Genomic DNA, 26,751 nt, shown 5'->3' with positions numbered 1-26,751 from the left:
CTCGCCGGGCCATGCCACGCAGCCCCTAACCACAGACGCGGACCTACTGGGGTCAGGCCGCCGCCCGGGGCACGAGCAGGGCGCGGCCGAGGGGGGTCAGGGCCGTGACCCCCGGGCTCGGCCCCACGCGGACCCCCGCGCGGTCGCGGGCAGGGCGCCACCCCCGGGCGCTCTCCGTGGCGAGCAGCGTCCCCCAGCCCGTGCCGGCTCCGGCTCCCAATACCGGGGGCGCCGCGCGGGTGTCCGGGCACCGGGGTCCGCTCCGGCCTCGCCACCCACCGGCATTGTGCTCGCCGCCACCTCTGGCCCCTCCACGCCCCCCCCCAGCCCGCCCGTCCGGGTCTCCCGCCCGCGCCCCGCCGCGCCCCGCCAGCCCAGCAGCTATGAATATGTAAAATGTCTTTATTGTCCTCTCCCGGTGTCCCAGCCCCGTCGCCCGCCGCGGACCCGCTCGGATTCGGGCACCGTGCGAGGAGGCGGCGGCGGCCGGCGGAGGAGGAGGAGGGCCGGTGCCGGCGGGCGAGCGGGCGGGCAGGCGCGGTGGCGGGGTGGGCCGGGGGGCAGGAGGAGCGCGGTGGCTTCCAGCCCCCTTTGCCCCGGGTCTTCTTCCCCCTCCGCCCAGCCGCTCCGAGCTCCTTTTCCCCCTCCGCTCGGCACCCAGAGGGGGCTGTGTTCCCCGGCCCCCCATCTCCTCGCCGTTAATTATAATAATCCTGAGTACTAATAAATTATGCTAAGTCGCGGGGGGGGGCAGCGGGAGCCGGGCTTGAGTATGAATATGAATATGTAAAATGCTGTAATGATTACCTGCTGCTGCTGCCGCCGCGGCTGAACTCTCATCTTGACTCGCTGCTCCTCCGTCCGCCATTTTGAATATTTTAACCAAAATCGCCCGGTCGATAAACCCTCCCTCGCTCCCGCTCCCCTCCCCCTCCCGCCCTGACCGCCTCCTCCCTCCCTCCCTCCTTGCACCCTCCCGTTCCTTCCTCTCCCTAGGCGCGCGCCAGGGGGCGCACGAGGCCGGCGCAGCTCTCCGCCGGACCCCTCGGAAGAGCTCCACCCCCCGCGCGCACTCTGCGCACGCGCGCCCCGGCTGCCGGGCCCCCTTCGGCCGCTCCAGTGCCCCGAACCTGCCAGTCAAGCCTTTCCCTTCAGGACTCCCCGCCCCTCGCGACGCACCGTGCGCGTGCGCAGCTCTCCCCACGCGCTGGGGAGAAGGAAGGCGCATGCGCTTCACTCCCTCCCCCCACCTCCCGGAGTGTAACTTCACCTCAGAGTGTGGGGTGTCAAGTGCTTGTGTGTGTCTTCCGATCGTCCTCCATCTTCCGCGCTATTCCCCGCCCGGATTAGTTCGGGATGTCCATGGCGGTGTTGTTGGCAAAGGGCCGCCTTCGCGGCGGCTAACAGCCAGGACGGAGGATCGGGGAGCGCTTGCGTCCGCGCACATCGCCCGCCCCCGGCCGCTCGGCACTTTCTTAAGGCTTCCCTCACAGTTGGCTTGGGACAATGGAGGGGCCGCTCCCCCTCCGAGGTAATTTCCGGCCCTGCGGGCAGGTGGGGGCGGAAACGCCCGCAGCGGGCACGAGGCACCTGCTGGGCCACGCGCGTACGGCCCGCTTTAAATTTGAATCCGCACTAATCCCCGCCCCGCGACTCTGCCCGTGCCGCAGATTCGACCCCGGCCGGCGCGCGGGGCGTGTCCTGGCGGCGCTAATTAGCCGGGGCAGCTTCTGCTTCACTTGTCGCGAACGCGGGGCGAAGCATCCCGGAGAGGCTCGCCCGGGCGCTCATCCGCCTCCCTTCCCTTCCCTTCGGCCCGGTCGCCCTTGGCGTACCCACCCGGGCGAAACAAACAGACTCCATCTGCGCCAGGACTTGGCTTCTGGAGCACCTTTTAAAGGCTGGTTGTAAGCTGACCCGATTAACAGTGTGGGCGCTGCCAGTAGCGACGCCGTGAATTCTCCTGACTGTGTGTGTAGCTCAGCAAATAGAAGAGTGAGGGAAAGTTTCCACGTGTTATCTTCCTTCGGAATTAGCCAACATATGGCCGAGATTTCTCTTTACTGCTAAAGAGTTTCCTGGACGAAGAACCAAATCTATTTTACTAATTCTTAACAAGTCCCAAGATAGTCCTATTTTTTTTCCAGGTTAAAAGCAAAAGTAGTTCATGGTAAGCGAAGTAAAAAATAAATTAGTCATAGACTGTCCTTAAGAGAGATACTATCGAAGTTTCAACTGGATAAAATTGCTGTTTCTCCCCCCAAAACAAACAAAAAACAGATCCCTGCCAGAAAGCAATTATTTTAACGGCCAACTTTTCATTATGAGTCTGAGCTTACTTGTTGAATTTCTTACACTGTACAGGTACAGTTAAAGCTATTGTCAGTTACAAGCCAGTGATTTAGGGTGAGATTGATTTATTCGTGGTAATTAAACCTTAGGGTGTGCACATGACTGCTTAAGCCAAATAATTGAACCACTCCGTAATTATTTCAAAATACTCAAACCAACATAGTAAAGGAAATGCAAATTTTAACCATGTTAAAATTAATCTTTGGAAATACGGCACGAATTATATTCACCCCTCTTACTATAGAGGAAGTCTCGGAATATAATTTAAAGTTAAGTAAATAGCACTGCTTCTGGCGGGCACAAACTTGAAGTCATTATCACTGACTTATTTTCTACCTATTTAGTCTTAGTTTGTTCTCTGGTTCAAAAAGTAAATGCATATGACCTTCATCAAGTCATTGAAGCTAGTGTGCGCACTATTTATTCTGCATGGTTTCGAGTTACATAAAAAGACGTTTTGTGGAGAGAATTTAATAATTTCTGAGGGGAAGAAAGGTTTTAAATAGTCTGTACCAGTGTTTTCCATAATGGTAGTATTTATGTTTGCATCTGGATCCCCAGTGCCTAGCACAACTCTTGGGTTTAGTAGATGCTCATAAATGTTTATTGAATTTTTAAAAAGCAAATAAAATTATATGAGTTTTTTAACCTGATGAAGTCATTTAAAAATGTATTAATACCTACATTCTACCATTTTCTTTACTAGTTACTAAGTATAAGACAATATCTAAGAATATTTTGAGTTCAGCAAACTTACAGTTAACTTTTCTTTTTCAATCTCTGTAGACCTCGGAAGGTATGAACCCTACTATCTCAATTTTTCAAGATAGAGGAATTGACACATAAAGATTGTCTAGTGTCACGCCACTCTTAAGTGATGCAACTGAGAGCCAAGCATAGACAAGGAACCGTGTTAACCATTCTCCCATGCCGTCTGCTGTAGATCAGGCCATGTCTTCAAGGTCTGTATGTTTCAGAGTGGGGGAGAAAATATATTAACATATTAACAAGTAATGTTCTGATTTGTGAATAGGTGTGGCCCTGTAACTAACTTTCATGTATTGACTTATAAGAAATTATTGAGTGGGATTTTGTGACCTTTCTTAAATGAAGCAAATATATTCTGCTTCCCAAAATACATGTATGGGAACCAAAATTCCTTCATCTTTCTTGGTGCATGAAGTGCCAGTGTTCTCATGATACAATGTGCTGTCAGGAATAAGCAGGTTGGATCCGTCTCTACCGGGGAAGAAATCTTGAGACGAAGAGTGTGGCACTGACTTTCTTAAGTTGACCTTAACTCTCCACGCTGCCACTTGTACTTGAAAAGGACTGAGGGATGAAAGACTGGGAGAGACCTTTTCACAATAGGTTAAGATGTTTCATTTTTATAAACATTTTGTCTGTTCATAAAGATTAACATTCTAATAGAGCAAAGCAATCTGAGTATATTTGTTAACTGTGGAAGAGTTCGCAAACTGTTCTATGACACCTTCAGGGTTAAAGTCAGAGTTGTTAAAAACAGAAACAAGACCCCATTACCAGAATGGCTCTGCTTTACCTATATTGGAGCACAAATGAGATTTTATCTGCGAACATGGTAATACTACTTAATATATATGTATGGGATTTACTACCTTGGAAGACTCCACCAGACTGTTACATTCTTTAAAATGCAGATGCTAAGGAAGTTTCAAGATAAAATGATCAAAACCATTACCTAGGAAGCATTGGGATCTTTATCTCCCCTTTTCTACTGTTTACAGTGTATCCAGAAGATATTCCAAGAAAGACCCTGATCCATCCTTGAACATTTCAAACATTTTGGTGAATCTCCTTATTCAGCTGTCAAGAGGCCTTCTATTAAGTCAATGACTATATCTTGATCACATGTCTTAATATTCATAAATGTATGGCAAGCCGACTGCCTGTAGCTGACTGATAGAATTTATGTTCTACCCTTAATGTGCAATGTAGACTATTTCTACTTCTCAAAGAATGTACACTGAGGTCTTTACAATTCAATACTCATCAAAAAGCTCAATAACATTTATGGAGAGCTGTCTGATAGGTACATAGCTATTTTCCCCTCTAGTTCAGGGTCAGCAAATATACAATACTGCTCTTGCTACTCTCTTTTCCAAGCCGCTGGCCAACTTTAATCCATAACCCCTTTCTTAAACTGAGTTTAAACTCTTGCTCAAACACAATTCTCTCTGACTAGTGCTTCAGGCAGCCATTGGCATCTCATCAGCATTGGCATGCAACATGAAATCCATTTGCTATTTCACCTCTGGATAGTCTTAAAAGCCAAACTGTCAGAAAGCCATGAACTTGAAATTCATCATTTTGTCCCTTTGTAAGATTCTTTCCTAGAATTGCTCTGTGGACTTATGTCATCAGCCTACATTACAATCATAAGAAAACCTCTTATAAATGCATCATAGTTACTGTAGGGGTGTTTTTGGAGTGCCTGTCTTCTGAGGATTTCTTTTTAACATTGAAGGACAGAGGGTTAAGTAGCACACCTAAATTCACTCAGTGAAGGGGGAGACAGAAATTGAAGCAAAGATTGCTAGATTGCATATCTTTTCCTCTGTTCTGTGTGTCCTTAGACCTGCTCCCACCCATCTCCCCAACCTGTCTTCCTCTGCTGACTTATGCAAGCAGCATTTTACCTTGTTTGCATGCACTGAAGTACCTGTTCTATTGATTCAATTTTTGCCCCTCCTCGATTTTCCTTGCCTCTTCCTATCCTTCCTTAGAAACATTTTCTAGATAAACTCCCCCTGCATTTACTCATCAACTTACTACAGTCTAAATCTGCTCCAATCGTTTTCCTGGAATTACTTTATTGGAAGTCACTGATGACCTCCTAACTGCCAAATCTGATGACATCTTCAGTCCTCATCTTGGCCCATCTCTCAGCAATTTGACAATGTTGATCACTCCCTTTCTCTGTAAAATCATCTCTGCCTCTGGCCTCAATGACAAATTTTGCTCTTTCTCCTCCAATTTCTTCTCTTATCTCTCCTAAACCACATCTTGATTTTTGTTTGCTGGATCCTCCTTTTCTTCCATCTAATATAGGTACTCTGTTATCTCTGTGTGTGTGTTAGAGATCCGCCTTATCTTTCTCATCATGTTGGCAAGCCTGTTTGATATCATTATCTATCCCCCACAATTTTCAATTATTATCTTCCTGAAGCCGACCCCTAAATCACCCCCTTCAACCTTTTCTTATTGTCAGGGCCTGTACATTTATCTTTTCACTCGAGTATAACGATGAAGGGGCCTGTGCATAAGCTATTCTAAACATTTTTAAAAACACATTTTCTTGCACAATTCATCTATATTATAATAACTGTCCAATACACATATGAAGTCTTTAATCACAGACAGCAATGGAAACCTATATATGGCACTGTTCTAGACAGAAATTTCTTTGGACTTTTGGAATGTCCTGGGATTAATGCATAGTTTAATTTCAACTTTAATTTCTAAGCCAACGTAGCTCTCTAAGTTTTCTGTCCTCTAGATATACATTTTCCACGTATCAGTATCTTTGAAATTAAGCTTCAAAAGGGCTTGATTTTAAAAAGTATTTGCTAATCATTTTGGCACATTTTATTGGTATGTAGAGTAATGGTACTTCTTACCACCTATGTCATTTAAAATTCTATTGAAATACCATCTTTTTATTGAGAGTTAAAATTTAGAAATGGCGTCTTGATATATCCAATCAGCTAAGAAATGCGTATTCTGATCTGCTGTGTTTTTAAGGCAGGAAAGAGATCTTTAAAGGCTTTTTAATATTAGGGCTAAGATGAGATTTCCATCTGCACATAGAGTCACACCAATAAACAGTCCTCTGCTCTAGATACATAGCAACACTAAAATGATAATACTCATCTCCATGAATCAGGAAAAAGGCACAAAGGAAAGCCCTGAGAGATCAGCTTCTAGCTTTATTGCAAATTTATAACACCACACTATACAGGGGATAGGAGAACTTTATTCTTGTGCCAATTATGAATGATCCTAGGCCCCAAAAACATGGATTAACAGTGCTTTTTACACATGTTCTAACCTGGTGGTGAAACGCCGCCTTCAATCCCAGCACTTGGGAGACAGAGGCAGGCAGATCTCTGTGTGTTACAACGCCAGCCTGGTCTACACGAACTAATTCCAGGACAACTAGGACTGTTACACAGAGAAACCCTGTCTTGAAACCCCACCCAAACATGTTCTAGGATCTTAGAAGTTAAGGGCTTGTCTGCTCTTCCAAAGAACCCTAGTTCAATTCCAGCACCCACATGGTAGCTGGCAACTGTCTGTGACTGTAAAAAATAACAAATGAACAAACCAAAAACAAACCATGTTCCATTCCGAATGCTGTAGTAATACTCGCCTTTGATCCCTCGGTTTCTCTATGAGTTCCAGGATACCAAGTCTACACAGAGAAACCCTGTCTCGAAAAAAGCAAAAACAACAAAAAAATGTTTCATAATGTGGAAACAGTTTTGTGAAATCTTAGTTATAAGAGCAAAAGGAAAGTCATTAGGAATTTTTCAAATATATTGATGGAAACATCCAGAGGCAAGACATCAAACTGCAGTGCTTTGGGGAGACAGACCAAGAGCCCTAGCAAAAACAACAGCAGTGCTGTTCAGTTGCGTATACATGGCTGCAACTTTGATGCTAGCCTGAGTAAGATCCTGTCTCAACAAAAACAAAAACACCAAGATGTACAAAAGAGAGCTCTAGCACCAGGCTGACTAAGGTACCTATAACTCCAACTCCCTGGAGGCTCAGGCCAGAGGATCATGAGTCAGGGGTAAGCGGGGGGTGGGAGGAGTAACAACAAGAAACCCCAAACTCCAGTAAGACACATGGATGGGCTGGGGAAATTAGAAGATGACAATTAAGAAAGAGTACTTATTCACAATCATGAGCTCCAAGTGGTGGGGGGGTGGGGGCGTGTTAGAAACAGGAAGAACCCTGAGGCTTGCTAAAATCCCAGCCTAGCTGAGAAAACAAAAGCTAGGTTCTGGGAGAGACCTTGCCACACAAAGGAAATTTGGAGAATGAAGCGGGCTGGGGGAAGCATTGTGGCTGGAGGTGAGGGACAGCAGACAAGTGTGGGACCACAGTTCTTACATATAGGGACGTAGACAGAAGAAAGTACTTTTTTTCCTTTAGGTCTTATACAATCCTTGGACAAGATGGTCAAATGCTTGGTCAGAGGGACTAAGTTTCAGAGGAAATTTAGTAACTTGCCTAAAATTACTTAGAGGCTGCAATTTGAATGCAGAACCACTGACATCAGCTTTCTCACATAGGAGGCTGCCCTGCCTTCTCTCCCTTCTCAGGAGAGAGAAACTAGTATGTCTCATTGCCAGATAGTACCAATTGCTATTTACTTTCTCATCTATTTCATATATGATAATGTTTTCCTGGAATTGGATGATATAATACTAGAAATTGAAGATGTTTTATTCGCTACAAAAGATTACATATGCAGGTTCCTGTCATAATCAGGGAAGTTCTCACATCATTTATGATTTCCAGTCTTCTCTGTAGATGATAATGCTTATTTTAAGAATCGGGTTTTACTATAGCCTGCTGATCTTCCACAGGAAAGTAGGTTATGGGGAACAGAAAGGGGCAATCATCATACCCTTTTGATATTTATTGAGTCTGAAGGTCCACCTCTAAATTGGCTTGCTGGGAAATATTGCATGTGATGAATGATGTAGTATTTAAATGATGCTGTGGATGTTTTTCCTTTGTAATAAAGCAAATTACTCTAACAAAACTATTTTGCTTCATTTCTTCATACAAAATTCATGTTTGAAATCCATCTAGGCCCTAAAACTTAAATTTCCATAACAAGTTTTATGCATTATTAAATTTTAATGCACTACTGCATTGTGCTCTTGAAATTGATTGTAACAATCTAATTAATTCAGAATATTAACTACAATTTCCATAAAATGAAATAGGATAATGTTGATGGGGGTAGATGGAGCGCTAAGATCATCTTGTCCCCTCTCTCTAGCATCCCAATTATGTGTATACTAAAAACAGCTTCTATGGAAGTCCCCCCTAGCCAGTAACTTCAATTGGGGAAACACAGCCAAGATCAAAATTTAAATACTTAATTTAAATTAATACTTACTTTTAATTTAAAATACCTTCAAATAGACAGTTTTTAAAGACTGGTGCTTCATTCTCAGACAAACATTTCCAACTTTCTGTCAAAAGTTAAAGCCCCATTTTTTAAAAATTTGCTTATTTTGCTTCTGTTAGCCAAAGTTTTCATAGCCATGGGATTTCTAATCCAAAGTAGAGTAGATAGCTATCCAATTAAAAGTATGGTGGAGGTGAAGCTATTTCTTGAGACTGCCTCCCTGAGAAACGTCATTGGCAGTCTAGCAACAGTTGGGGAGAGCAAACTGTCAAGATTGAGTAGAACTCAGAAACCATGGTGGTCCAGGGTTCTTTACTTAGAGAAAGCAGCCCCATGCTGCCAGAGAAAGAGCCCTTCCCATCTCATGACACAAAACATGATCAATGCTCAAGGTAACTTGGAGGAAAGGAGAACAATTAAACTCACATTCCCCAGACTCACACTTCTATTTAAGAAGATAGTAAACGATTGTATAAAATGTTGTAAATCTTAAAGGGCTGTTTAAAATGACTTGAGAAATTGACTTAGGTGGGAATAATCAATTTTCTATGCTGTAACACAAGTAAAAACATAAAAAAATAAACTAGAGTTGAATCCTCTTCTGAAAAAAGCAAAAAACTACATAACCTATATTGGTATCACATAACTCAGATGTCTCAATATTCAGGCAGACTCTGGATGGAAATGAGGTCAAGCTATCATCAATAACCCAAAAGTTCCTACTCACAACGCCTGCCCACATGGCTGCAGAACATCAGCACACCCAGACCCTGTTCTAGATTGTTCATTTGTGTCCCACTCTACAGAGCCACCTGCTGTTCCTTGCCAGTAAGGAGAATGCTCCCCTGGAACTCTCGACCACGAACACTGTCATAGCAAGCAGCTTCAGGACCCTGGACATCCTGCTATGCTAACTGCCTAGTCAAATGGGAAGAGGACACCTTACTACCATGGTGTTGAAATCTGTCTCCCTCCTGAGCCAAAATGTCACTGCTTGTGCCTCAAGTCCTTCCAAATGCTTCAAGAAAACTTCTATTTTGAGAAACAGCCCTTATGCCCCTCAGGTTGGACTGGGGAACAGGTACCATGTTGTAGGAGGCCACTAATGTGTTCCCAGCTGCCCTGAACTCCCGAAATAACCACTCAGAAACCGTATTAATTACATCACTGCTTGGCCAATTACTTAGTGTATTGCTAGCAAGCTCTTACATCTAGAATTAACCCATCTCCATTATTATATTTTATCACAAGGTTTGTGGCCTACCAGCAAGGTTACAATGTGTCTATCTCCAGCAATGACTCCATGGCTTCTCCTGACTCCACCTTCTTTCTCCCAGCATTCAGTTTAGTTGTCCCGTCCCTCATCCCCACCCCACCCCCATTCTCTGTGCCCTCCCCCCAGCTGTGCTCTACCCTATCACAGGCCCAAAACAGCTTCTTTATTAACCAGTGGTATTCACAGCATACAGAGGGGAAGACCACATCAGTACCATTCTGTATTTATTTAAGGTTTATTATATTCATTTAAAGTTTTGTTTTATTTATGTATGTGTGTGTATGTGCATGGGTTCATAGGTATCACGGCACCTGTGGAGGCCTGAGGACAACTTTCAGTAGTGAGTTCTCTCCTTCCATCATGTGATTTTGGTCACTGAACTCAGACTATCAGACTCACAACAATGCCTATAACCATTGAACAATCTTGCTAGGCCCATTTATTATTACTTTTAATTGTGTGTATGTGCCTATGTATGTTAATGTGAGTGCAGGTGTCCTCGGAGGTCAGAGACAATGGATCCTCTGGCTAAACTTACATATATAGAAGTATATCATGTTTGGCGTATGTAGCTGGTTCCTGATCTCAGAGAAAAACCCTTCAACTTTTAATCCTACAATATAAACAATGTAGAGGTTTCATATACAACCTTTATTATATTTAGTTACGTTTCTCCTATGCCTAATCCGTTGAGAATTTTTAAATCACAAAGAATTTTGAATTTTGTCAATGTTTTCTGCATCAGCTGAGAAGTATATGTTTTTTGTCTTTTTTATTCAGTCTGGTTAGTGTCTGTGTTTCTAGCAATTTATCAATTTATTTTACGTTAGTCATTTTTGGCATAAAGCTGTTTAGAGCAGTCTCTTATAATTCTTGTATTTTCTGCGGAATCAGTTGTGATAACTCCTATGTGATTTTATTTGATATTCTCTCTCCCTCTCCTCCTTTTCGCCCCATCTATGAGGAAGGATTTATTAGGGCTACCAATCTGAGTGGAAACAGTCTATCTCAGTAAGAAAGGCATGGAGTGTGGTTCCATGACAGCAAGACAGTAGGTGGAAACTTGTTACACATCTCTGGACTAGGGTACAGAGCAGTATTCTCTTCTTATCTTAGTCTGGCTGAGAGTTTATCCATTTTGTAATCTATTCAGAGAAGCAATGCCTAAGTCCATTGATCGTTTCTAGTGTCCTTTCAGTCTCTATTTCATTTATTTCAGCTCTGATCTTTATTACTTTGGTTATTTGTACTGATTTTGATCTTAGTTCATTTTTCAGTTCCTTGAAGTATGGCATTAAGTCATTTGTTTGAACTGTTACTGCTGTTTTACCCCTCTCCTCCGCCCCCTCTCCGTTTCCTAAGCAATGCCTTTGGGTTTATTTCTGAAATGGAAAGTAGAACAGAACCAGAAAGGTGTGTGTATGGGAGGTGGGGAGGGGTGTGTTTAAAAACAGAGCTCCAAACTGGAAACTGGATCTTTCTGAGATCAGCAAAAGTCTAAGAGATGTTTGCAAAGGGCTGGATTATGTAACTCTGAGGAGAAATCCACATTGTCATCTATACTAATGATGCCTCTGGAATTCTGCAAAATTGTGCCTCAGGGAGATGTTTTAAAATGCATTTTTCTATATTACTCTCTATCTTTTTGAATTTGGCAATTCTATTTGAAACCTTATACTTTAGCCCAAGAATCAAAATCCGCAGAAAGACACCAGGAGAGGATGACGTCTTCCCACATCCCTTAGTTTTAGTTGCTATCAGAATAGGAAGAGTTCAGAGGATGTTGCAAACCAGACTTGTAGCAGCTCTCCCATCACCCAAAATAGTGCAAAATTGTGTGCTTCCTGCAACAATCAGGTATGAACAAGATGGTAGAAAGGGAAAATCTGTCCAGACATGGTGGTATGTGCCTTTTTATCCCAGACAGAGCTCAGGAGGCAGAGGCAGGAGGAATCTCTGTGAGTTTGAAGCCAGTCTGGTCTATGAATAGCGAGTTTCAGGACAACCAGAGCTACATAAAAAGACTCTGTCTCAAAAAACAAAAACAAGAAAGGAAGAAGGACGAATGAAGGGAGAGTGGAAGGGAGGGAAGAAGAGAAAGAGTAGGGAGTCTGTTGAGCAAACAATAAGAGAATAGAGAAATCTAATATGCTCTGGTATAGACTCTATCATCATCTAATGATGATGGCTTGAATTCCCAACAAAACTTCCCCATGATGCTAATTGTATTAATATAGATGCTAATTGTATTAATATAGATGCTAATTGTATCTATATGGGACAGAACTCCCATCATTCATTCTTTCATTTACTCAGTAGCTTCAGTGAACATTCCTATGTGTCTTCTGTCTTAATAACTGTCAATGACCATTATTTTTTGTTGTTATTTGTTTAACAGTAAATTTTCCTTTAAGGAAACTACAAAACCATTTTAAAATTTATTTGTGCATAGATAGATAAATAGATAGATACATAGAGATAGATGATAGATAGATAGATAGATAGATAGATAGATAGATAGATAGATAGATAGATAGATAGTCATCTTGTGCAAGTGCACATATGTGTATGATTGCATATATGTGCTTGTGCATGCAGAGGCCAGAGGTCAACCTCAGGTTTATTGGTTGTTGTTGTTTTTAAGTGTGGGTTCTGTAGGTCAAGTTCAAGTCTTAATGCTTGCACTATACCGACTGAGCCATCTCCCTAATTCACCACATTATTCTTACCACTTCAGTGGTGACTTGTGTCAGCCCCAGGTATGTTTCATCCTTTCTTTTTTGTTGTTGTTGCAGAAATAGACTCTAGACACAACCACAATATTTTGCTCCAGTTATTGACAGTCAAGATAAGAACCGAGTTTCAGAAGATTCAACATTCAGAAGGATCCCCTGGAGCTGGAGTTACAGGTGGTTGTGAACTGCCTGATGTAGATGCTGGGAACCAAGTTCAAGTCCTCCACAGGAGCAGTTTGTGCCCATAACCACTGAGCCATATCTCCAGTGCCTGAGATCTCTCTCTCTGTGTGTCTCTCTCTGTCTCTCTCTCTCTGTCTCTCTGTCTCTCTCTGTGTGTGTGTGTATGTGAATCAACACAGATGTGCCTGCCAAATGCTCTAACCCTGAGAGATAACCCCAGTCCTTAAATTTCATTATTTCTTTTTTGATTTTTTGCTGTTTCAGGGTATCTTGCTTGATTTTAATGTCTTTGTGAATGTTCCAAAATGTCTACTCTAGTGGATTTCTAGTTTCCTTTCATTATAGTCAGAAATGTATTTGACATTATTGTAGTCTTCTTAATTTATGAATTTGAGGGCAGCCTAGTCTATACAGAGAATTCCAGGACAGTCAGAGCTGCATAGAGAGACACTATCTCAAAAAAAAAAAAAGTAGGAAAAAGAAAAGAAAAGAAAAGAAAAGAAAAGAAAAGAAAGTGAAGGTTGGGGATCAGGTGGTGGTGGCGCACGCCTTTAATCACAGCAGAGGCAGGCAGATCTCTGTGAGTTTGAGGCCAGCCTGGTCTACAAGAGCAAGTTCCAGGACAGGCTCCAAAGCAACACAAGAGAAACTCTGTCTTGAAAAACCAAAAAAAGGAAGTGAAGGTTGTTGAGTGAACAGTAAGAGAATAGAGAAATCTAATATGTAGTGGTATAGACTCTAATTAACTTATGATGGTAGTTTGAATTAGGCCTTATTTTGTGTTCTCATATTTTATGCTATCGATTCAGACTTCACATTTATTTTTACTATATAAATGTTAAGTGATTGCTTGTAGCCTAAACTGTGTTTAGTATGCTTCTTAACTTCTAGGCTAGAGTTAAGAGTGGTTTGCATACCACCTTTGTGCTATTGAGTTTTCTGAATTTTGTTACTTGTCTTTATGTTTCAATTCAAAGTTTGTCTCTAGAGTATCTTAATGTCTCTATTCCCAAAGGACAACTTTGCTGAGTATACTATTCTTAGTTTTCCTGGGTTTGTTTGTTCATTTGTTTAAACACACTGAATATGTTGTCACCCCTTGATGGGTTGCTAAAGTTCTGCTGAGAAGTACACAGATAACCTTCATGTGATGAGTTTCTTGCTTCTTCCTGCTTTCAGGAGTTTCTCTTTGCCAGTGACCTTCCATGACTTAGCTACAGGGTGTCCCAGAGCTGCCCACCTCTTTGCTTCTGTCTCCTGTGAGTACTTCGTTCTTCATATTCATACATTTGATATGTCGTACGTAAAACCTTCCATTTATTTCCTTTTGGTTCTTCTAGTTGCTTGTTTCAAATGATGTCTCTTTTTGTTCACCAATTCTTTCTTTGGCATGACTGAGTCTGCTACTGAAACTCTCTGATGGTGAGTCCATCAGAGTCAGGATGTCTGCTTAGTTTTATTAACAACTCTTTATTAAACAATTTATCCAATTATGTTCATTCATTGTTTTCCTATTTCATTTAGTTGTCTTATTTTCTTGCATTTCAAAGAGCTTCTTTACGATCATTATTTTTAACTGCTTTTCAGGCAATTTGTGTATTGTTGTTTCTTTGGGATCAAGTCAGAGCTTTGTAACTTTCTCTTGGTGTCTCGTGTTTGCCTCGTTATCCATGGCACTTGCACTGGTGTCTGCGCATCTGAAGGAACAGCCTCGCTTTCACTCTATAATTACTGTTTTCAGAAAGTTAAAGGTTTGTTTTTGTTAGACTTTTTGGGCTTATGGGATTGCCTCTGGGATCACAATTGAGAGGGATTGGATCCAGGTCAAGTGGGTGATGTTGGCTATGGTGAAGACTTCAGTTGGCAGACATACTCCCAGAGGCTCTAGACGGTGTGTGTGCTCTCTAGTCCCTGGACTTATTCTTCTAAGACCTTGATTGGTGGGATGGGGCTGTGATGAGGACCCTTTAAAGCACACAGCAAGTATAATCTCAGTTTGGACTTCTTCCGGATCTCTTGGAAGGAACCCAGTTAGAATACTGGGTGGGTTCCTAGGTTGGCTGTACTGCCATTGGTCACAGTACAGATGCCCTAGCACTGAAACCATGACCGAGATGGTCTGGAGCTAAGACACAGGGAGACTGCGTGGCCGACTGGGGCTGTGGTTCACTACCACTATCCAACATCAAAAGAGACTAATGATAAATGTCACTAGTGTGGGAGAGATTAACATTGGAAATCTGAAGTATGGCTTCTGCTGAATGTATATTACTGTTAACTATTAGACAGCTAAAAATTTTATGTTAAGCTATTGCTATAACCTGAGAACTATCTATAAAGATAATAAATTTGGCATACAGGAAGAAGATAAAATGAGGAATGGCGATGGGGCAGAGGAAAGCTGCTAAAGTTACAGTTTCTTTTTTTAAACTTTCCTCTTTGGGGGTAGAAATGAAGGCGTTTGGTCAGGCATTCGAAATCTCCCATTGGAGGTGCCCAGGGTCCTGATGCAGTGACCTGAAAAGTCATTCTGAAAAGTGTCACATATGCATTCCCAGAGGAATTGACAAAAATCTCATCTACATGACCAGATACCATGTGTGCATGACAGAACTTTGAGTCATGGCATTTTGCTTATTAAGTGCAATCCGTGTCGAATCATCAACTTTTGAGTTATTAGTCCTTTGAAATTTCCCAATTGTTTTGGATGAAAATAATTGTATGGTAAAGGCAATGACTTGCATGGACTCAAGTGATCAGTTATTCCCCCTTCTTCTTCAAGAAGATGGTAATTTAAGTAAGTGCAGGCACTAATCTCTCGCACTGAAAACAAGTACTATATCTGATTGACAGTTTCCTGGCACCTAAGGAAGGTTTATCAATCATTTTATTACGTAGAAAATGAAGAAAAAAGCCCTAGAAGGCTACTTTTTATCCCCTCCAACTAACATGTATGCAGCAGAGCTCATGAAACAGTACTCTTAATTCCATACATTTAAGTTTTTGAGCAGCCTGTTTCATAGATGAAGAAGAAGCTCCTGGAGGCTAAGTGAACTAACTGGCATTTACAGGTTAAAAGCAAAGTTTCAAATCCAAGTCTGCATGCCTCCCTGCAGAACTGTGTAGGCTCTTCAAGGTGGCACTTACACTATATCTTGAAAAAGCTTGCACAATATATACTTGCTTTTAAAACCCCAAGAGCCAGCTCTGTTCACACACTGTCAGGTTAACAGTTGTAGGTAGTATTGGCAAGATACACATCACCATCAGCACGCTGTCTAGTCTGGACACATTTCCTATGACCATCTAACTAGAACAGTAGTAGAAACACCAGCACCATTTTAAATGCATACGATATCAAACAGCTTGCAATCCACTTGTGCACATTCTTTGTGTGTTTAGATATAGACGCCTACATAGTTTTCAACTTTAGCATCAAGTCCAGTGACCAGATGTGGCTATTTGGAATACTATTCTGAAAAGAATTCAACAGTATCCATCCATATGTATCAGGCCTGTGAATAAATGACTCATGTATGGACACAGAAATAGGCAAACTGAGACCCAAACTCAGGCTTCCTTCAATCTGTTACACTGTAGTAAAACTACATTATATAGGGAGATATTAATACTCTGGTTTAGCATTCAAAGGCATTGGAATTGACTATAAAGTTCTGAGCTCAATGTTTATAGCAAAACTGGCTGTTTTATCTAACACAATGCAAATAAAGTTTACTGCAGCTATGAACAGGCATGTAAAAAGGTCCCCAGGCATCGGAGTGCTATGGAGTATACGTATTATAAAGATAAAGACACACTGAGCTCTCTTCAGCTGAGATGTTATGTTACCTGACTGATAGTAATTTCTGCAAAGTCCACGCTCAACACTGTTTCAGCGGCTGGAGAGATGGCTTAGTCATTAAGAGCACTTACCGTTCATGCAAAGGACAAGGCTTTGGTTCCCAGAACCCAAATCAGGTGGCTCACAACTGCCTGTAACTCCAGCTTCAGGGCATCTGATACCCTCTGGCCTCCACAGGCACCTGCATACATGTGGTGTACATAAACTAATGCAGTTCACACACACACACACACACACACACAAGTAAAAAGTAAATAAATAAATCTTTAAAAAAAAATAACCTCCATTTCAGCCAGACGGTAGTAGCACAGGCCTCAGGAGGCAGAGGCTGAGGTGGAGAGGGAGAGGAAAAAATGACCTCTTCCCTTTGCCCTGCCACCTGTGGTGGAAAGAGAGAGCTGACCACCCCCCCCCCCTAAGCAGCACTCGGGGAAAGGGGGCAACACAGCAGAATTGACCCTATTGACAGGGGTGTGGTTCTAGAATAGTTAGTTCTGGAACCTGAGCATGGGAGATTTGGCTTTGCCTCTCATCTGCCACATGGTGGTGTGGGCGCCCCTCCCGCGTGCCCAGCACTGCCTGTGATGGGTGGGAGAGCTGGCCCTGATGGTCCAGGTGTGAGAGACCCAACACCGAGGACTTAAAAACCGGAGAACCGGCCCCGCCCCTTGCTCATTGATGCGAATGGTGAACTTGCCAGGGCAATGCAGGAGAGCTCACCCTGGTGGTGAGGAAGGGGAAGAGCTGACCGGGCTGATCCCTGCAACTACCCAGACCCAGAACCAGGGTTAAGAGTTGGCCCACCCCCACATCCACCCCATCATGTGATCTTCGGGAGCACATGAAGGGGCCAGTCCCACAGACCCAAAGCTGCAGGATCTCCAGGACACAGGGCAACAAGATATCCAAGAGGAGTCTCAGTGAGAGTCCAGCATTGATACTGTAGCAGAAACCAGAGGCCTGGAACTAGACCAAAGACTCTTTGCATGAACTCTTGCAAGTAAAGATATATGGACCAAAAGGTTTACTGTGTCTCACTGGATCACACTACAGCTTCCATGATGAGACTTTTCCTTCTGTTTTTTTTTTCTTAAATTTTGTTTTATTCGGGGGGAGGGGATCAAGGGCAGAGGACGGTTACAAAGGGATGAGAAATAAATGGGATTGAGATGCATGATGTGAAAGACACAAAAAATAAATAAAAAGAAAGTTAAATAAAATAAAATAAACCTCTATTTCAGCCAGGCAGTGGTGGCTCACACCTTTAATCTCAGCACTCCAGAGGTAGAGGCAGGCGGATCTCTGAGTCTGAGGCCAGCCTGGTCTACAGAGTGAGTTCTAGGACAGTCAGGGCTACAATGAGAAACCTTTTCTCAAAAACAAAACAAAACAAAAATGAGAAAAAATTCCATTTCAAAGGCCAAGAACAGCCGGGCGGTGGTGGCGCACGCCTTTAATCCCAGCACTCGGGAGGCAGAGGCAGGCGGATCTCTGAGTTCAAGGCCAGCCTGGTCTACAAGAGCTAGTTCCAGGACAGGCTCTAGAAACTACAGGGAAACCCTGTCTCGAAAAAACCAAAAAAACCAAAAACCAAAACAAAACAAACAAAAAAAAAAAAACAAGTCAAAGGCCAAGAACATTTTAGATAGCGCTAGTATGATATCAGACATGACATAAACCAGGTATGGAAGTCCATGCCATTAATCCCAGCACTTGCGAGGCAGAGGCAGGTGGATCTCTGCAAGTCCAAAGTTGGCCTGAACTATGAAGTGAGTTCCAGGACAGCCAGGGCTACATAGTGAGACCCTGTTACAAACAAATGAACATGACACGAGACATCACCTCAAACCTTCAAGATGCACAGAAATAATCATCACCAATGCTTTAGTTAATATAGAATCTCCAGCCTCTGGTGGGAACACATTCAAATGTTGGGAAAAAATCTATTAGTACAGTGTGTATGAAAATCAGTATTAAAATGTAAGATAAGGTTAGTAATTAATATATAAGCAGTGACATAAAAATGACCTTTGAGAATGATAGCAAAATCTATCTGTTTCTTCTAGCTTATTCAGAGTAATGGCTACAAAGTCATTCACTATGGTATAAACTGTGAGGAATAACTAGGGAGTGGAGAGACTGCACTGTCCCCAGTGTGGGTCAGAGGTTCTGACTTTGAGGACACACTCCTTTCAGTTGGCAGTGTTATCTTTGAAGACAAAAGGCAAGAAGGTACATATTATTCATTCAGCTGTGGCCATCAAAAGCCAAATAGCTTTTTCTTCCAGCTGGAGTCACCTGCCTGACTACCACACTCAGGGCAGTTGAGTGGCAGGGCACCCCACCCTACTACTTAGCCCGAGCTTCCTCTGAGAGAGCAGACAGGGATTTCTTACAGCTCTGCTCACTGCTTTTGTTGGTTGTCTCCTAGGTGACAAAGTGTTCTGTCCTTTGCTGTAAATAAAGACAGGGCAAAGCAAAGGGATTCAACCCTTTCCTCCTCTATTGTCAGCCTCTGTCCTTGGAGAAGCCCTGATCCTGGACTCATGCCTTTCTCTTAAAAAAAAAAAAAAAAACACTTTTTGGGTGTGTTTTACATGTATGTGGAACTCCCAGAGCTTTGCAGCTAATATTCAATGGCCTCCTGTTCTCATGCCTACTGCATCTCAAAATATTTTCTAAGCAGAAGAGGAACATATTCAAATACTATTGGAGGTGGTATTATATGTCTTTAGTCACTAAGTATCCCCATGGTGGAGTTCTGTTTTCCCAAGCTATTGACAACAGAGTTTGCATGTGACAGGTTTTGACTGAATGTAGTATCAGAAGTGACATGCACCATGACTGTGTCAATGTTAACAATCATTGTCATGGTCCTGCCATTGTTCTCCCTGCTCTGTGCCCCCAGTACAGGGACAGAAGAGTCAAGGCTGTGGGTTCTCAAAGTGAGGAAGGTATGTGAAGCGTAGCCACAACACACTTAGGACGCCGTGCAATAAAAAAGAGAAATAAAACTCTGTGGATCCAGTCTCCAATAAGTGGGATGTGTCTGATACTATAGTGGGACACTGACTGTGGCAAGGAGGCTGCTTGTTTCATCCCCGGCTGCTCAGCTCTGAAATAATCACACAGAAACTCTATTATTCAAAACACTGCTTGGTCCATTAGCTCTAGCTTCTTATTGGCTGACTTTTACATATTAATTTAACCCATTTTTATTAATCTGTGTATCAGCACGTGGCTGTGGCTTACTGGCTAAAGTTCTGGCATCCATCTTCGGTGGGGCTACATGGCTTCTCTCTAACTCCTCCTTCTTTCTCTCAGCATTCAATTTAGTTTTCCCCGCCTAGCTAAGTTCTGCACTGCTATAGGTCCAAAGCAGTTTCTTTATTCATTAATGGTAGTTACAGCATACAGAGGGAAATCCCGCATCAACTGACTAGTTAAATACTGCAGCATAAAAGGCAGGCATCTCAGCATGCCTGTGTAACCAACGACAGAGCTGGATGTGAGGCAGAGGTGAGTGGTTCCTTGGAGCTCATTGGCTGACCATCTTAGCCAAATAATGAGCTCCAGATTCAGAAAGAAAGGGTGAACAGCAATGGACCAGCAGTGTCAGCCTCTGGCCTCTATACACGGTGCACACACATGCATATACAAATGCACATACACCTGCACATGAGCACACACATGCACCACACAGACACACAGCTATATACACATTTTAAATATGTGTAAACCCAAGACAGAGGAAGTAAGTAAGCACTGGGTCATGTGGAGACTGCATCAAAGTTGTACAGTACTAAGGCCGAAGCTCAAGATGCTTTCGCCTTCCAGTTATCATGTAGGCCATTGCTACTAGACTTTCCAGTTTTTCTTTCTTTCTTTTTTTTTTTTTCGAGACAGGGTTTCTCTACAGCTGTTTTAGAGCCTGTCCTGGAACTAGCTCTTGTAGACCAGGCTGGCCTCGAACTCAGAGAGATCTGCCTGCCTCTGCCTCCCGAGTGCTGGGATTAAAGGCGTGCGCCACCACCACCCGGCTTCCAGTTTTTCTTTTAGCTTTTTGAGACAGGATTTCCCTGTGTAGCTTTGGAGCCTGTCCTGGAACTCACTCTACAGACCACGCTGACCTCAAGATCTGCCTACCTCTTCCTCCCAAGGCGTGCACCACCACCGCCTGGCCGACTTTCTGATTTTTAAGAGAATATCAGAAATCCAGATTTTGGGGGCTGGCGAGATGGCTCAGTGGTTAAGAGCATTGCCTGCTCTTCCAAAGGTCCCAAGTTCAATTCCCAGCAACCACATGGTGGCTCACAACCATCTGAATGAGATCTGGTGCCCTGGCCTGCAGGCATATATGCAGACAGAATATTGTATACTTAATAAATAAATAATTATAAAAAAAATCCAGATTTTGATTTCAATCCCACCATTTTCAATGTTCCAAGTAAATTCCAGCAGATAGTATATTCCACAACCCAAATCAGTCATGAGACTCCAGCTTGCGATCTCTGTTCTGAGCTCTGACAAACCCAGGCAGTCACTTCCCAGTACCACCCCCATTCCCTCCACCTTGCTCCACCCGCACTGTGCTTACCCCTTCTTCCCATTCCTCCCCAGAGTAGAAGGTCCTCCCACTCAGAGCCTTTGCAAGTTTTCCTCCCTGTTTCCCTAACCTGAATCTCCAGCTCTGGTCTTATAGTCTGTGTTGTGTGTAGCCCCTTGCATAAACTCTGCTATTAATTGTCTTTCTGTACACACACGTCACTCTTTTACAAGTCCAGTGAAGCAGAAACCATGACTGATACTTGGTGGCACGCTGGTTGCATTGCAGACATGAAAAGCACAGATGAATGTTGCTTCCATACTAATGGTTTGTTGGTTTAGATAAAAGCCCACTGTCAGTTATCTCCCTCCAAGGTTCTTGAAAACAAAGACTAAAGCTCAGAAGAAGTCAGATTGTGGGCATTTTGTGCCTAGTCTTGTCACAGTGCAGCTTGTTACAAGCACACACTGAGATCTGAAAGTTGCACATACCACTCTTGATAATACCTGGGCTCTTCTGTGAATTATTTTCTATTCGTTATAATGTGTGCAATTAGGGAAATGATGTCAGAATTTATCAAATTCACCTGGGATACAGTTAGACTTTAGACTTCTTACCCTTTGTAACTTATTTCATGCCCCAACAACCACAAGGGGTTTCACCATTTTTCTATAAGTCTTATAGAAGATTTTTTTTTTTTTTTGTGGGCAGGTTCAAGACAGGGCTTCTCTATATAGCTTTGGAGCCTGTCCTGGAACTCACTTTGTAGATCAGGCTGGCCTTGAACTCACAGAGATCTACCTGCCTCTGCCTCCCGAGTGCTGGGATTAAAGGCCTGCACCACCACTGCCTGGCATAGAAGAAAATTTAATTTTTTAAAAAATATAATCATTTTGTATGTGTATGGGTATTTTGAGTCATCTCTCCAGTCCTAGGAAATTTAATTTTTTTAAGTTTTGGGACATCCTTTCAAGGGGTATCCACTATGTGCCACAAGCATGGCAGCATTTTTGGTGAGCCTCAATGTAAGCTTGTTGAGTGAACAAATGAACTGGCAAAGTATTCTAAAATTTCTCCAGCTTAGAAGGACGTAGTTTCAGGACAGCCAAGGCTACTCAGAGAAACATTGTCTTGAAAAATAATAACCCCATTAATTTTACTGCTTTTAACATATTCTGGTTTCATTCTTGTCCTGTTTTAATGAACCATGGTCTCATGGCCTCAAATTCATAGGTGGCAGAGACTAGCCTTAAACTTTTGATCTCTTGTCTTTATGCTCCTGAGTGCGGGGTTTATAGTCATATGTCAGCACACCTGGTGTTCAGTGATGCTGAGAACGGAACCCACGGCTTCCTGCATGCTATGCGAGCACTTTGCCAACGGAATTACATCTTCAACCCTAAAGCATTCTGTTCTAACGAGCCTCTTCCTTTTTCTAAGACCCCGATTTAAGCTTTAGGAAAATATAGTTCCTTAATTACCAATTGGCTTTTTTATACAGCATTTTCAAAGTAAATTGTTCATTACCTACGTGAAAGGGAGCCAAATAGCACCCAAAGGTATTCGACCAATTGCTACAGGACACAGGACGAGATCCGCACTAGAACTAATCACTTGGAAGTAAATCTCTTCCCTTTGGCAACTGAAATTAATTTAAACAACCGCCCCCGCTGCCGTGCTTTTGTTTGACATTTCTTTCCGATGCCAATGAGCACCTCGCTTTGTCAAATTAGATAAATCCAAGCTGCTGATATTTTACAGCTTTAAAACCATATGGCCATGCTTCTAGGATGTTTTGAGACATCCCGACTTCATGCGATTTTAACATTTTAATAAAATCTATTTGTTAAATGGGTAACAAAATATGAAGCTATTCTATATAGATTCCATATTGTTAAATTCGGAAATTAAAAAAATTTTTCTATTCTCATACAGTTCAAGCCCTCCAGCACTTATGGACTAAGCTATGTCTATCTGCCCCTAAATTAGTTGAAAGGGATAGATATGTCATAACCCGTGCTCTCAAGAATCTTACAAAATAAACACAAAAGTAATGTCTGAACTATATTCCAACAAAAGGGAGCAGTGATTGACTTGGATGTAGAAGTAGCACTGTGTATGAAGGCTTCCAGAAGGGGTGGCACCTGAGCGGGACCTTGAAGGTTGAACAGGAGTCTGCTCAGCTCAGTACTTCAGACAATCAAAGTTAGATGCTCTGGGCAAAACACGCCTGTATGTGTCCTTAATTTCTTAAGCAAATAGGAGCATCCTGCTAGAGGAGCAGACCCAACGTCTAAAACAGAGATATTATTAGCCTAGCGATATTGTAGTCCAGAAGGCTCCGGATTCTACTTGGGGCTTAAAATAGTTTCTGGGTCTCAGGAAGAAATGTTCTGATTAGACAGAGTTTGATTTGTTTAAAACTGTGTGAAAAATCATCCTTTGAATTTTATTGTATTGACAATAAGGAAGGAAGAGAACTGTTTTGTGTTACCCCAGGCTAATCCCTTCAAAGACATTTCTGGAGGCATCTGTCTTGATCTAATCTCTGTTGCTATAGTCTGTTCCTAAACCTGGGTCATTTATGAAGAAAAGAGGTTTGATTTGGCTCATTGTCCTGGAGGCTGGGAGTCTGAGGGTTTGGTGTTGATCAGAGGCTCACACTGTTTCAGCCACTGTGAAAAGCAGAAGGATGAGCAGGCATGAGCAGAAGAGAGAAAACATGGCTGCTCTGGCTTTGTAGCAACCTGCTCTATTTTGCTGCTGTTGTTATTGTTGGAGGAGGAGGAGAAGGAGACAGAGTCTCTCTACGTAGCTCTGGCTGCCCTGGAACTCACTATGTGTAGACCACGCCGGCTCTGAACTCAGAGCTCTGCCTGCCTTTCCCTCCTGAGTGCTGGGATTAATGGTGTGCACTACCATACCTAGCGACAATTGAAGACACCAATCTAGAACCCAGAACTGTGAGAACATGAATCCCTTTACGGATTTCGACATCTGTCAGAAGCTGCAGTTTCCAAAACAATCCCAACAGATATTCAGTTTCAGCAAGACAGCTGTTTTCAAACCATGGCAACATCGGCATTTATTTCATGTGCCGCACATACACGGTGTGCCCTTGTGGTCAAGGCACTTTTGGGAGCACTGTGAAAAATGCCGAGTTGTAGGTGACCCTTTGCTGTGCTTGAGAGACTCCTTGTCTAGAAGGAGGATTGTCCTCTTAGGGAGATGAACTGCATCTCTATACCTGGAAAGGAGACTTACTTTTCAGTTTTGCAGGATGGGTCAAGGCTCACTTTCAGGCAGCTTTTTGGAGCTCTTGAAAACCTTTCAACTCTGTTCTCTCCCAACATGATCGAAAGGGGAAGGGAGGGCCCAGCTGTAAGAGGACAATGAATCTTTCTTTCCCTGGTTGTAAAAGCTTCCTAAAAGGCCTCCCTAATGCAACCCTGGCTACAAAATAACTCAAGAGAGAACAGCCGGATTGTTGGAATTGTTCACCACATCCCCTCCCTTTTCCCTGCCGTCTCTCACAGACATATCAGCTTCCCCGCTGCTCTCCCCTGCACTGCACCTCTTCGCTGGGATGTTTCTAGAAGTAGAGCTCAAGCCAAGCTTGACCCCTTCCACATCATACAGCAATGTTATGAGTTGTTTTGGAACAAAGGTGAACCTGCCTACGTGCAGGACCACAATAAATCGGATGAGAGCTTGGTTTGTTGGGAAATGCATGTTGGTATATGTACAGTGTGATTACAAGACCTTAGACAATCTTGACATTTGCTTCTGTACGTTTTTAAGAAGAAAATAAAATGGCCTCTCAGTGGTATTGACGCTGAAGGTGTGGGGAACATGAGGAGAGCAGGCCATTTAAACATGATCAGGAGCTAGCACGCTCCAGGTAGACCATCAGCTATGATGCCTACAATCTCAGACACCACAGAGATTTTGGGAAGTTTGGCATACATGGTTTCTTTTCTACACTGAAAATATACAACAGGCCTCTGTCCAAGAAGAGTTTCCTGGTGTACAAGCCCAAAGTAACCGATAATTTAAATGGCCTCTGTGTACCAACACTGCATCAGATAGAAGAAACCTTTGGAAGTGAGAAGAGCTTGAAAGGGGAATGTAGCTGAAGGGAGACCTTAGGATGATCTGGCTATGGACAAGCTTCCAAGATTGCAATATGTGTTCCTCTCCAACCCCACATGAGATGTTCCTAAACTATGCCTGGGAGTCACGCATGTGACTGTGAATAAATGGGCTCATGTAGATGATCAGAGTTTCCTTTCAGAGTGCTGGAAACAGTAGAGGCACCAGAATTTCACTCTGCCATCTAAATGAAATCTTTTTTTTTTTATTGATTTTATTGAGCTGTATATTTTTCTCTCCCTTCCTCTCCTCTCTCCTTCAGCCCTCTCCCATGGTCCTCATGCTCCCAATTTACTCAGGAGATCTTGTCTTTTTCTATTTCCCATGTAGATTAGATCTATGTAAGTCTCTCTTAGGGTCCTCATTGTTGTTAGATGGAATCTTTAACAATAGACTTCAAACATTTTATGTTGGCAAATGTTTTATTTTTTCTTAAAAATTGATTATATTAAGCCTAATGGCTTAGCCTAAAAACTGACCACTTCAGCATATTAATGATTTTCTGTTTCATCTGATAATGACAAGTTTTCCTCCCCACCACCCCACTAAGAAAACTGTTAAAAAAGACTTCTGTTCTCTATTCTCCAATCATTAAATAACTTATTGTGCACATCAAAATAGAATACACAGGTTCAATCCTACTATAACTTTTAGAATTCAAAAGTCTATCTCTTGGCCTGGGGAAATGGCTCAGTGGATAAAGTATATCTATACTGCACAAACATAGGGATCTGAGTTCAGATCCTACTACTTGTAAGTCAGACATGGCAGTGCATCTGCAGTGATATTTCGTGTGGACTCTAACAAATACAGCTCACCTGAGGATCAGAGCGCAGAGCTAAGCCACTAGTTAGTCATAGAGGCCAGGAAGTGGTGGCGCACAGCTTTTTGTTTGATGTTTGTTTGGTTTGTTTGTTGTTAGAGATAGGGTTTCTCTGCAACTTTGGAGTCTGTCCTGGAACTTGTTCTGTAGACCAGGCTGGCCTCAAACTCATGGAGATCCACCTGTCTCTGCCTCCAAGTGCTGGGATCAAAGGCATGTGCCACTACCACCTGGCTGTGGTGGCACATGCCTTTAATAGCAGGTCTCAGGAGACAGAGGCAGATGGATCTCTGTGAGTTCAAGGCCATCCTGGGCTATGTGAGATTGAATCTGTCTAAGAGAGAAAGAGAGTTTAGACTCATGTCTTTGGTCCCAGCCCTAGGGAGGTGGAGACAGGAGTGAAGTGGCTGGGCAGAGAGAGGACAGGACTTTAAGGCGGGAAGAGATAGGCGCTCACTGCAGCCTGAAGATTCAGCCTGAGCATGCGGTCTGAGGTTTCGTAGAGACAACAGTCAATCTGAGGATGCGAAGAGACAGGATCACTCCTTCTAGAAAAGACAAAATGAAAATGAATAACATTACTGATCGCCAGCCCCACGTTTCCAAGGTCTCCTGCTCATTTTATCATC

At 43.0% G+C, this 26,751-nt stretch overlaps 1 protein-coding gene and 1 long non-coding RNA gene across 3 annotated transcripts in view; one reads left to right on the top strand and one right to left on the bottom strand.

Annotated features, from left to right (window-relative positions):
• The window catches only part of Pou2f1 (POU class 2 homeobox 1), a 147,227-nt gene extending 146,345 nt beyond the window's left edge, over positions 1 to 882 (bottom strand). The window contains 1 exon segment of the mRNA XM_038348962.1: positions 808 to 882. Within this exon segment, the coding sequence (XP_038204890.1) occupies positions 808 to 868 (61 nt within the window). The 5' untranslated portion in view covers positions 869 to 882.
• A 388-nt stretch (positions 883 to 1,270) lies between these two features.
• On the top strand, positions 1,271 to 13,159 carry LOC119827803. 2 transcript variants are annotated; one of them, XR_005287718.1, is made up of 3 exons: positions 1,271 to 1,531; positions 3,139 to 3,314; positions 12,617 to 13,159. It is a non-coding gene; the product is annotated as an uncharacterized LOC119827803 (long non-coding RNA). The 2 variants fall into 2 exon arrangements; XR_005287717.1 differs by lacking the exon at positions 12,617 to 13,159 and adding an exon at positions 4,119 to 5,307.
• Positions 13,160 to 26,751: the final 13,592 nt, after the last annotated feature.

Source organism: Arvicola amphibius, chromosome 12 (genome assembly GCF_903992535.2).
Source record: "Arvicola amphibius chromosome 12, mArvAmp1.2, whole genome shotgun sequence".
In the NCBI taxonomy this organism is placed as follows: domain Eukaryota; kingdom Metazoa; phylum Chordata; class Mammalia; order Rodentia; family Cricetidae; genus Arvicola; species Arvicola amphibius.
The sequence above is the reverse complement of the archived record's forward strand: the minus strand, read 5'-3'. Positions and strand labels throughout refer to the sequence as shown.